This window comes from Danio rerio, chromosome 7 (genome assembly GCF_052040795.2).
Source record: "Danio rerio strain M-AB ecotype USA chromosome 7, GRCz13ab, whole genome shotgun sequence".
In the NCBI taxonomy this organism is placed as follows: domain Eukaryota; kingdom Metazoa; phylum Chordata; class Actinopteri; order Cypriniformes; family Danionidae; genus Danio; species Danio rerio.
In genome coordinates, this window is record NC_141027.1 from 57003019 (window position 1) to 57015759 (window position 12741).

Below are 12741 nucleotides of genomic sequence, written 5' to 3' on the forward strand. Positions count from 1 at the left end.
TCCCTGTGTTCAAGTCTATGACTGGTGAATTTCATTGAAACACATCATCGTATACTAAATCTTAATAGTGTTTGAATGAACAATCCATTCATTAAATACTGCACATTTCATACAAGTAGAATCATTTAATATACAAACTTATATAATTTGGTAACATTACAAGAAGCTATCATTTGGGGAAAAAATTTACACAGCTTTCTTGTTTAAGTGTTATTAAAAAACTATTGATAACTTTAATTAATACACATACTATACAGATGTAGATATAGTTTAGTATGGATGGGAGACCACATGGAAAAGCTTGGTTGCTGCCGGAAACGGTGTTGGTGAGAGTAGCAGGGAGCGCTCAACCTTCAGTTTATGTGGGTCATCCCAGTATATTGATGCGGACTCTATACTGCTCAGTGAGTGCTGTCTTTTTGATGAGACATTAAACTAAAGTCCTGACTCTATATGGTCGTAAAAAATCCAAGGATGTCCTTCAAAAAAATAAAAAATAGTAGGCCAAATTTGCCCACTAGCCTCTGTCCATCATGTCCTCCAAACCTCCCCCATATCATAATTGGCTTCATCACTGTCTCCTCTCCACCAATCAGCTGGTGCCTCATGTATCAACGTTGCATACACACTTTGCGTACACATTTTCACGCTCACGTTTGGATTTACTAATGATGAAATTAACGTGAGAATGTGCATTGGTCCGTGCCAACTTCATATCTGGCGTACGTGCATTTCTTGTGTGTGTTTGTTTTATTTTCAATGGGGACTTCTAGAGGCAATTAAGATAAATTGCACACTACAAAGTATCGCACCAACAAAGTGTCCTGGCAACTGGTTCTTCCCCAAGGGAACTGGCAGAACGCTTGGGATTAAGCCAGTCGCCTTTGAGCCGTTATATGACAGCTGTATGGGATGGGATTATCCGCATGTCTAGCAGCTATATAAGGTTTCCATACCATACAGTTGACCAGCCAAACATTAAAGCGCAATTTGAGCGATCGCCGGCTTTCCGAATGTAATCAGAGCGATCGACTGCACGCACATTGCTATAAGAGTGCCATCTGAAGACGAATTTGCAAAAGTGAATCGGAAACATTTTCATTCAATGAATGTGCAAATAATATGGTTTGCTCAAATGCGCTTAATTAATATTGTGGCCAGGTGGCTTTAATCAACCCACGATTAATTCATTCTCACAAACAGCATGATTAGGATGAGGATCCAAGGTGTCAGGGTGCACAATGGGTGGCTTCTTGTTGTATTAAAAGATGTTATTCCAACTGAGTTTTTTTTATTTATTTTATTGAGCGTAATTATTTAACTTCATATCAGGAGACCATGTTTCTCCATTAAAGACGTGGCTGTAAACCCCCTCAACAAACTAAAAACTGACCAAGAGCGCAGATACAATGATGCCCATCCTCGCACTCGGTCAGTAGAGCAGGCAATTGGGCAGCTGAAATGCTGGTGGCGCTGCCTTGAGAGCGGAGGGGTGCTGCTATACCGTCCTAACAAAGTGCTCCTCTAATACATCTGTGTCTCCCACAGACACTGATACTACTCCCGACAGTAAAGTGTCACCTGCAGTTGAGACAACTCTCTCCTCAAAGGGTGTTAGTTCAGCGTCCCCTGTTCCCCCGCCTGTTTGGTCCATACTTTGACGGTGCACTGCTGTTCTCCTCTTAACCTGCACCTTTACATCAGACCATTTATTTTTTAATTCGTTCACAGTGCCATGTTCAGACCTTACTGCATTAACCGCGTCAGATAAACTCTCCCACTCTATTTTTTTTTTCCTTTTTTATTAATTCCGGAGGACAAATTTGCAAATAACACAGTTTTTCTCCAGTCTACCTCCGATAGGAGCACCTCCAATTCACATTCTGTGAAGTTTCTCTTCTTGTGTGCTTTTGCCATTGCTTTTTCCTTTAAAATTACCTTTCTTCACCATTCTGATGCTCGGTTTGAACTGCAGCAGATCTTCTTGATCATGTCTGCATGCCTAAATGCATTGAGTTACTGCCATGTGATTGCCTGATTAGAAATTTGTGTTAACGAGCAGTGGGACAGTTGTACCAAATAAAGTGGCCTATGAGTGTATTTATTCCTGTGCATTTGATGACATAGTCTAGTTTTGGGCTATTCTTAGACAGCTAAAACAAGGCTAAGGCTGCGGTCACACTGCACTTTTCTTCCCATCGACTTCCATTTATACACACGCACACGAATGCGTCAAACCGAAAATGAAAGCTCATGCGACAAGTTTCGCAGTTCACTGCGTTAAGAAGTTCAAGCTTAGTGAACTCTCACCTGCAATATTGAATCACATGATTGCGTGAGACCAATCGAGGATCAAAACATGACCTCTCAGCACAGAAATGTAAAACATGGACCAATCACACACTCTTTTTTTAAATGTCTAATTTATCTTGTTTAATCCTGCCCCTTATCACAGTGCCATGCAACAGAATTTCGCACACACAAAATCTAGTGTGACCACAGCTTAAATTTGGGCTGTCAGTGAGACATCTGCTTAAATAAAAGTGCCATTACTGCCTTCCTAAACAGACAACTCATGCATTACAGTGTCTTTGTAAGTTATGGATATTCTGCTCTTGTAGGCTGAATGAATGTTTGAAATAACTGAAATACTGCGTAATAATATGGAACTGTAATGTGGTCAAGACCTGCCAGAAACTACTTTAATTGTGGGATTCTCTGAAATTAATGGCACCATACCTGACAACATTTGTCTTTTAAAATCAGGGAGACCAAACCACGGGATACGAGAGGGGTATTTCGCAAACAGTAAAGCTTAGGGGGGAGGAGTGCGAGTAACAAACTAAAGAGCCGGGGGGTGGGGTTTTGGGATCCTCGTCTGTACTACCAAGGTCAGCGATCCAGGGACTGTACCAAATAGCTGATGGGGGAGGGTGAAATTCCAGGAGTTTTCCGAGAGACAGAACAAAACGGGAGATGGATCTGAAATACAGGAGACTCCTGGGAAAAAACAGGAGTGTTGGCAGGTATGAATTGCACACTTTAAAACACTGATCAACCTATCAGAATCATGCATTCAACAGCACCACAGTGTAACATCCAATTAAAAAATAAAAAAAGGAACAGATCAGGCAGAATTAAAAACGGTTTGATTTAATATATCTTATTTTCAATAAATTGCAGTAAAGCCTCCATACCTGACAATACTATAGTTTATAATCTGAGCTCATATCAGCAGGGCAAGTCATTGAACAACACAATCTTCCAGTACATAATGCAACCAGGATGAGGAGCCCCGTCAGCCATCAACAGCCTGAGAATCATTGAGGAAAGAGCAGGCATTCTTTCCCAGCCTTAATATCATAGCTTAATTCAGTGTTGTTCCAAAAAACGAAATGGAGATGACCAACTCAAAGGGAGAGAAAGAGAGAGAGAGAGAAATGGGTGGAGGGAGGAGAAAACACCAGTTTGGTACCTAGATAACAATGGCAAGCAGCACTAATACAAAGTGAATGTAGGAGAGGGACTACAGCCCGTTGTGTTCATTCTGTACAAGTCTTGTGTTGCTTAATAACTTCTTTCTCCAGTAAACTGAAGCTTCACACCTGAAAGGCAGCATGTCTCTGCACGACACGTTGAGGTAAAAAGGTTTTCCTAAAAGACAAAGATTTCAAAATTAATCAATGATTTTTTTTTTTTTTTGGAGGGGTAAGTTCAGGTTGAGTCGCTCTTACCTGCTTTTAGCCCATCATGTTGTGGTTGAGCTGCTTATTGCCAGTGCGCCTTCTGAGTTTGACAGAGGCTGTCCCTTCAACACAGGATCTACAGAATATGGGTTATTAAACAACAGTTTATTTAAAAATATATATTATTAAAGAGTATTTTTCAGTTTTATGTAGGAAGAAATTAAAAAATAAATAAAAATAAAAAATAGCAATATGCTAGTATCCAATGCTTGACATTTACACCCGCCAAATGCAGGTAGATTTGGCAGGTTAGATAGACACTCCCACTAGCCACTTTGGCTGGTTGAAAATGGTTTACTTAAAAGCAAGTTTCGACAATGGTTCAACATTAGGGACCACTGCCCATAGCAAACTCACACCCTGACCTGATGCAGGAGAAGAAATAAAAGTAACCAAACTCATGCTTCTCTAAGAAATTAATCTTCCTGACACAACTTCCACTCCAAATTGTGTGTTGATGCTTAATCCTTATAGAGAAGATGAAAGTCAACAGTTTTGTTGTGTCAGCAATATTTAGGATGATCTCATCTTAAGCAAATGGTGACCAAGTTTAAACGGTGATGGGTGTGGAACACTGGGGTGTCGAAACTTCATTATCATACAGAGCACAGCTGTGACGGCAGCAAACAAGCAACTTCATTAACATTCAGGGAAGGAAAGTAAAACTGTATTAAAGGATTGAGTTTAAGAATGTTCAGGGTTCATTATGTTTTCACTGAATACATGGTACTGTGTGGTACTTTGAAGATCTCAAAGTTCTTTTTCTTCTCACAGGAAATGTTTTGGCAATAGCCTTTTTTCAACTATTAAACCATTCTATCTGATTAACCATTCCATTCCATGCAGAATAAGTCCAGTTAGCACAAAAAAAAGAGATGCTTTTTCCACTGAGTTGTATGTAACTGAGGCCAGCTAGTGAAGTGCTGTGCAGGCGAAGACAAAATATAGTCGTTAGGGCCATGGTCTTTAGGCCCCGTTTACACTAGTGCGTTTTAGTTTTAAAAAGGCGTTTTAGAATGGAAACGATCTGAGTCCACACTAGCGTTTCTGGACAGCCAAACGTTAAAAACACACATCACTTTACCACACACACACACTCTGGCATGCGCTGCAGCATATCTACCGAGACCAGAGCTTTGCTCGTCGGACTGCTCATCAAGAATCTCCTGCTGATTAAATCTTACTATATTTGTTAAACATGATATTTCATTCATCTTGTTGTCTTTATCTAACCACATATTCCCAGACTTTGGTCTTTTGAATCTGACTTGTTCTCAGGTAACGTGTTTTGGCTGAGCGCAATAGGTTAATAATTAATGTAACCACGTACATTCTCTATATTGACTGATTGTTTTTATTTCCTATAAATGTATAAACTTATTGTAGGTTATACTTTTATAATGGCCGTTATTGAATATTAAAATTGATATTCAGCAAAAGAGAGGGTATGTTTCATATTTTCAATGAAAATGAAAGGAGGCAGTTATGTTATAGGCCCCCGTCTTGTTATACATAAAGTGAAAATGACGCTCATATATGCATCACGATGCAGTATGTTGAGTTGTTAATATCAAAATGAAAATAGGCAGTTCCTTAAATCATTTCATTGTTGAGAAAGTTAAACGACGAAGCCAGGGTGAATGAGGTTATTAAGAACACCCTATGTGAATGAGGTTATTAGGAACACTGTTCCCTTTGAAGATTTACCGGACATGTCCTCGTGAGTTAGTTTTCCATATCAAACTTGCGAAGTCTGAACTTACAAGGAGAAGATGCGAGACTGAACTGTGTGTGTTAGGCTACTTAATATTGAGGAAAAGCCCCATTCAGAGAGGTGAATGTCTGCAGCCATGCCTTCATTTTCACATGTCTCTGTTTTCCTCTATCCACACTACGACGGTGCAGCAGTGTTTTAGAATGAAAACGTCCTCTTCAGCGTTTCCAAAACGCTCCCATTTTCGGCACTCGAAAACTCTGGCGTAGTGTGGATGGATGACGTAACCGTAGCAAAACTTATGAGTTTTAAAACGAAAACGCATTAGTGTAAACAGGGCCTAAGCCTCCTTGTTAGAGCAACCGACTCCCAGGTCATCGGTACAATCCCAGCTCAGAGCGGGTTGGGTGCAGTAGAACCGGCTGGGTTACATTTGTGCCAAAACCCTGGATGGGAGTGCGGTTTAGGTGGGTGATTGTAATGGAGGCCAGCTAGTGAAGTGCTGTGCAGGTAAACCCCACTCCTCTGACCTTTAAAGGTGCTCTAGCGACAGACGCTAGGGGCCATGGTCTTTAGCCTCCTTGTTAGAGCAACCGACTCCCATGTGGAAGGTCGCTGGTTCAATCCCAGCTAGGACTGGCAGGGTACATGTATAACAGAGCTTTTTGCAATGTAATGCAATTGTGCCATTTGTGGTGACGCAAGTCTAATGTAAACATTGATATGGATGATGGCTTTTCCACCTTCAGGACAAATGGTTAAGTTTGCACAACCATTCCGTTTCATGCTAATCCAGGCCAGTCAGCACAGAAACAGTTTTATTTTCCACTGTGGTGCAGATAACAGAACATTTTGGAATGCAATACAAATGTGCCAGTTGTTGCCATGGTTATGCAAATGCAACAAATAACATGGATGAAGACGAGATATTTCTCTTTTTGGAGATATTTGTCTTACTGATATTTTGTTGAATAACAGTAAAAAATGAATCAATCAATAAATAAATAAATAGCAACTTTCGCCTAGCCAGGCTTACTTGGAAACAAATAGAACCATACCTGACTGATCTTGGAATGTTTTGGCATGATCTTGGAAAAGTGTTTTGGGACTATTTACTTTGTGGTACAGCAATGAATAAATAAATATTGTGCTTCCAAGCTATGGTAAACCTGCCAGCCAGGCAATAGTTTGGCACGGTTTAAGGCGAGCCCAATTTGTGATTGTGCCGTTCCAAGCTTACCTAAATACCATACTTGACTGATCATAGAATGGTTCAGCACAATACTTAAAAAATCCAGAAAATGAATTGAGAACATCTCATGACTGTTCCGGTTTATAAAGGATGAGAAATCTCTCTGATTTCATTTAAAGTGTCGTCAATTGTGTTTAAAAGACACACAAAGGTTTCAGGGGATTGAAATGACACAAGAGTAACTAATAACAGAATTTACATTTTTCAGGGTCAATTAATCCTGTAATAAGATCTAAATAAAGTAGAGAAGTAGAGAAAGACAGTGCTCTCACAGAAGTAAGGGTGTTCCATGGCCTCTTGAGCAGTCAGTCTCTGCTGATGATCGTAACGCAGCAGTTTATCCAGCAGATCCAGAGCTTCTGGACTCACCAGGTGCTGATTCTCCGGCAGAACAAAGTTCTCCCAGCGTTTGCGTGTCTGCCTGAACAGGTTTGCCAATTCAAAAATTAAAACCATGTAACTATTTCAAGTCAGTTTATAGATGTCATTTTCCACACAACTAATAGGACCATACAGAATATTCCCATAACAGACCACAAGGTTTTGTTTCCTGATTTTACTTGCATGTCAAAATCTAGATGTTTTTGTTTCTGAAGCAGAACTGATCATTACAAACTCGATATGTGCATCAAAAACAGCTCTGTACACAGATCTTCAACAAATGACAAACGTGAATGATGAAGGACTCACTGGCCGAGAAGATCTTTGAAGCGTGTGTCCAGCTCAATGTGATACTTGTTCAGGTAGCTAAACAGCTCTTCGGTTCCAAGAACCTTGGCGATTCTGACCAGCTGTTGCAAAAATTCATCTGGTCAGCATCCGGAACATTTTAAAACTTCATACTTTCTTTACTGACAAATAATTGAAGTCATACCTGGTCATAATTGTCTTGCCCATGGAAAAATGGCTCTTTCTGAAAGATCATACTGGCTAACATACAGCCTAAGCTCCACATGTCCAGACTGTAGTCATACATCTGCAAAACATTTTGGAGGCATAACTTTAATGTCTTATGAAATTGTGGGAATACATGAAGTTTTCATAAGACTGGCTCTTGTATGTGCAATCAAAGTTCTATTCAGACAGTAACTGTTTTGTGAGAATAAAAAAAAAAATTACATACAACCTCAGCTGTGAAACTCCTGAGAAAGTACCGCTCTCAAGATCAATAACATGATTATCAGTAAACAAACTGGCTTACACTACCTGACTAAAGTGTTGTGGACGGTATCAATTGTAAAAGCAACAAATAATAACTTGACTTCTAGTTGATCATTTGAAAAAAAGTGGCAGAAGGTAGATTTTTCAGATGAATCATCTGTTGAACTGCATCCCAATAATCACAAATACTGAAGACCTATTGGAACACGGATGGATCCAAGATTCTCATAGAAATCAGTCAAGTTTAGTGAAGGTAAAATCATGGTTTGGGGTTACATTCAGTATGGGGCAATAAAGAATTCAAGAGATCTGCAGAGTTACAACACACAGGAGAGGGCAAATTCTTCAGCAGGATAGCGCTCCTTTTCATACTTCAGCCTCCACATCAAAGTTACTGAAAGCGAAGGTGCTGCAAGATTGGCCAGCCAAGTCACCAGACATGAACATTATTGAGCATGTCTGGGTGAAGATGAAGGAGGAGGCATTGAAGATTGATCCAAATAATCTTGAACTCTGGAAGTCCAGCAAGAACGCTTTATTTTCCATTCCAGATTACTTTATTATAAGCTATTTGAGTCATTGCAGAGATGTATGGATGCAGTCCTTCAAGTTCATGGGAGTCATACACAATATATATTCCTTCTCCACTTCATCATAACTTTATATTCTATAATGTACATTATTTCTGTTAAGTGACATTTGTCTAAACAAAACAAAGTCAGACCTTACTGTCCTAATTAAATAATTAAAAATCAAGGAAGGATCATATTTTACTTTGTAAAACCTGGATAGGAAACAAGACTTTTATCAGGTAGTGTATATTATTGTTATTATTATTTAAAACGTACCACTGAAGGCAAAATAATACACCTTCTGTGAACTTTTCATTTGTTTTCAGATATTTCCAAATTATGTTTAAAAGAGCAAGGCCTCTTTCACAGTATTTCCGATATTTTCATTCTTTTAGTTTGGCTAAAATAAAAGCATTTTGTTAAAATAATTTGTAAGGTCAATTGTATTAGCCCTCTTAAGAAATAATTGTTTATTTGATTGGCTTTAAAAACAGCTGTTGTCTACTCACTTGCCTAGTTAAACTTATTAACCTAGTTAGACCTTTAAATAACACTTATAACTTTAATAACTCCAGACTAACATCTTGAAAAACTTTGCAAAATCTATTGAAAAATCTCAGTTAAAGAGGACTATGGAGAAGTCTTTAAATTTCGCATGAGGGCTAATAAGTTAGCCATTAAATGTACTAAATAGAAAAAAAAATGTCACTATGGACAAAAATATCTGTCATTGTACATCTGAATTGTGGTAGAATCAAACTTTGACATTTAGAACTTTGCATTTGTCTATACTTATTCATTCATTCGTTCATTCTCTTTTCGACTTAGTCCCTCTATTAATCAGGGGTCACCAAAGCAGAGCAAACTGCTAACTTTTCCAGCACATGTTTTACGATGCAGATACCCTTCTAGCTGCAACCCATCACTGGAAAAAAGTTTAACTTACCCAATTCACCTATAGAGAATGTCTTTTTGGACTTGTTGGGAAAATCAGAGCACTTGGAGGACAACCATGCAAACTCTGGGAGAACATGCAAACTCCACACAGAAATGCCAACTGACTGAGCTGGAACTCAAACCAGTGACCTTCTAGCTATGAGGCAACATTGCTACCAACTGCGGCACCGCAACACCCATCCACGCTTACTGTTACTACCAAAAATGTTTATTGTCACTACTGACTTAAATTTGATGTCATGAGCAGGACTGATAGCCATGTGACAAATAAATTCTTGAATTCACTTTTTTATATACTAGTAACAAATTTATTGAAATAGTGTAGAAAAAATACAATAGAATGAAAATATGCGAAAATAGTAAGAAATCATTTAATTATTAACAACTGAACAAAATAAAATCTATAATTGACATTAAGACATATGTAAATATTTTACATCATTACTGATAAAAAGAATATGTCGGTTTTTTTGTGTTTTTATAATTAGATAACATGAATAGAGCTAGTGCATCGCTTGTCAAGTGATGATGAAGATTTTTTATTTAAAGCCATGTCAGCAACAAAGGCTGTTTTCATAGAAAGAACATGTATTAATAAAAATACAATTAAAAACAACATACAAATGAACACAGATCATAAAAGTTTTTTTAGCATTAGAAAATGATAAACATTCTAAACGTTTTTATGGTGACACTTGCTAAAAATGTTGAAGTCAAGTGAAGTGACGTGTGGACACATCTGTGAACACACACAAACCATGAACACACACCCTCAGCAGTGAGCAACTATGTTGCTGCGGCATCCAAGAAGCAGTTGGGGGTTTTTGGTGCCTAGCTCAAGGGTTTCACCTCAGTTGTGGTATTCAGGGTGGAAAGAAGTGCTAGATATTACCTCCCCCCACTTACAATCCCGCCCGGAGAGTTCAGGTTACAAGTCTGACTCACTAACCATTATGCCTTCACTTTATCACAGTTTGCTTAGCACTGTCATTTATTACTCATTTATTACATTTATTATTATACCGGTTAATAAATTATAATATTTAACAAAAATAAAATTGGAAATCTTTTTGCTTTCTATTTACTCTACCAAAAAGATGGGCATTATTTTAAGAATTAAACATATTAACACTAGTTCTTAATTAAGGGTAAATATCTGACCATGACTTCTTGTTTGATTGGTTTAATTTAATGTTTTACAAACCCTGATTTATAAAAATAAATATATTTTACAACCCAATTTAAAAAATGTAAGGCCACACTTAGTTTAAATGTACAATTCTTGCTATTAACTAATACTTTTAGCTTAATAAACTCCTAATAAGCTGCTTATTAATAGTTATTAAAGGTATAGTTCACTCAAACACTAAAATGTACTTACCATTTACTCATTTACATGAGTTTCTTTCTTCTGTTGATCATAAAAGAAGATATTTAAAAAAAAAAGCTGAAACAATTGACTTCCATAGTATGTCCTACTGCAGAAGTCAATGGTTACAGGTTTTCAGTTTTCTTCAAAATATCTTCATGTGTTCAACAGAAAAAAATATATACAAAAAGAAAGTCAAACAGGTTAGAAACAAGTAAACAGTGAGTCAAATATGACAAATTTTATTTTTGGGTGAACTATCCCTTTAAGGTAGTAGTTATGTTAAGGTATTTGGTAGGATTAGGAAGGTATAATAAAAGTAATTTCTTATTAGCTACCAATAAACAGACAATATCTTGAAAATAGACAGGTAATGATCTAATGGTGATAGTAAGAATAAGTACCTAAACTAAAGTGTTACAGTATTTAAACCAAATACCAAATACTATAAATTACAACCCATATATAATTAGCCCATTTCAAAAATGTGCATGATTTTGTTCTTTTTTTTTCCCCGCCATTTACTTTTTAAATGCATCCACTCACTGTAGTGGAGCAATAGTGCAATATGTTATTATTTTTGTAAACCACTAAAGTAAACAAATAAAAAAGTCAAATACTTAAGCAGCACACATTACTACAAAGGGCAACAGTTGCTGTTTAGCCCTAAGGTTTTGGAAATACCCTATCTTGTAAACAAGATTTGGCAAAAAAATGAAAGACTAGTGTTTGTGAATGACACAAATAACAGAACATCCCCATGAGAAACAATTACAGACGCTAAAGATGAAAATAAATGTTTGATTTCCACAAGGGGGACACATTTTAGCTGCTATTCTTGTAGAAATCTAAATATTCCAAAATTTCTAAATGAATATTCGTAATTTCTAAATGAATATAAAGCACACAACATACCTGATAGTCAACTAGCAGTTCTGGTCCCTTATATGATCTTGAAGCAACCCTTACATTGTACTCCTGTGCAGGGTGATAGAACTCAGCAAGACCCCAATCTATAAGCCGCAACTACATCCACGAAAAACAAAGACAAAAAAAGACAGAGAAAATAAAAACACACATTCAAACACAAATTCTAAATCCAATAACATCAATGCTAAAGAAATATTTTATTTTAAAAAATTATAATTCCCCCAATAATGACAGTGTTCTTATCATTTACTTATCCTACACTTGTTTCAAACCTTTATCAGTTTCTTTTTTTATTAAACACAAAAATATATTCTGAAGAAAGCTGAAAACCTGCAACCATTTTCGTCCGTAGTATTTGTTTTTCCTACAGTGGAAGTCAATGGTTACATATTTTCAGTTTTCTTCAAAATACATTTCTTTTGTGTTCAACAGAATAAAGAAAGCTTTTTGGTGGGTGATGCGGGTGAACTATCCCTTTAATCGTTCTACCTTTCTCATTTGGTGGTCTATCATGACATTATGAGGCTTGACGTCGCGATGCATGATGCCCATGCTATGAGAGTAATCCAGCGCCTGCGAGAAGACACAGCACATGCTCACAGCACACTTTCTCCTTGAAAATAAGTGAAAGTGTAATCGTCGTTTAATATGCTTACCTTCAGAAGTTCATACAAGTAAAATCGGATGTCAAAGTCTGTTAGTCTTTGATAGAGATCCTACAAGCAAAAACAAGACAACATATAGTAAGTTTTAAAACATTTGAGTGAAACTGACATTTTTGGTCAAATTCCTGCCATATACATTGACCTTATTCTTCACGTACAAGTGGGCGCAGCCATTGAAAATGGAATGGCATTCATTTTTTGATGTTAAAAATAGCTTGTAATGCTGTTTAATGTTGCAAACTTTTTTTATGTCATTCATTTGTTTTATATATATTTATAAACACATTGAAAAGGGGTTTAAAACTTAGTTACTACAGTGCAGCTGCCCTATACAGTTTAGTTCCAGCCCTGCTTCAACACACATGCCTGTACGAT

At 37.3% G+C, this 12741-nt stretch overlaps 1 protein-coding gene across 2 annotated transcripts in view; it reads right to left on the bottom strand.

Moving 5' to 3' along the window:
* csnk2a2a (casein kinase 2, alpha prime polypeptide a) overlaps positions 1 to 12741 on the bottom strand; it is a 471730-nt gene that overhangs the window by 454530 nt on the left and 4459 nt on the right. The window contains 8 exon segments of one of the 2 annotated variants that reach the window (NM_131240.1): positions 3138 to 3654; positions 3735 to 3822; positions 6985 to 7133; positions 7403 to 7503; positions 7587 to 7688; positions 11687 to 11797; positions 12191 to 12274; positions 12358 to 12417. In NM_131240.1, coding sequence (NP_571315.1) covers positions 3749 to 3822; positions 6985 to 7133; positions 7403 to 7503; positions 7587 to 7688; positions 11687 to 11797; positions 12191 to 12274; positions 12358 to 12417 — 681 coding nt within the window. In that variant the 3' untranslated portion in view covers positions 3138 to 3654; positions 3735 to 3748. 2 annotated transcript variants of the gene reach the window in all.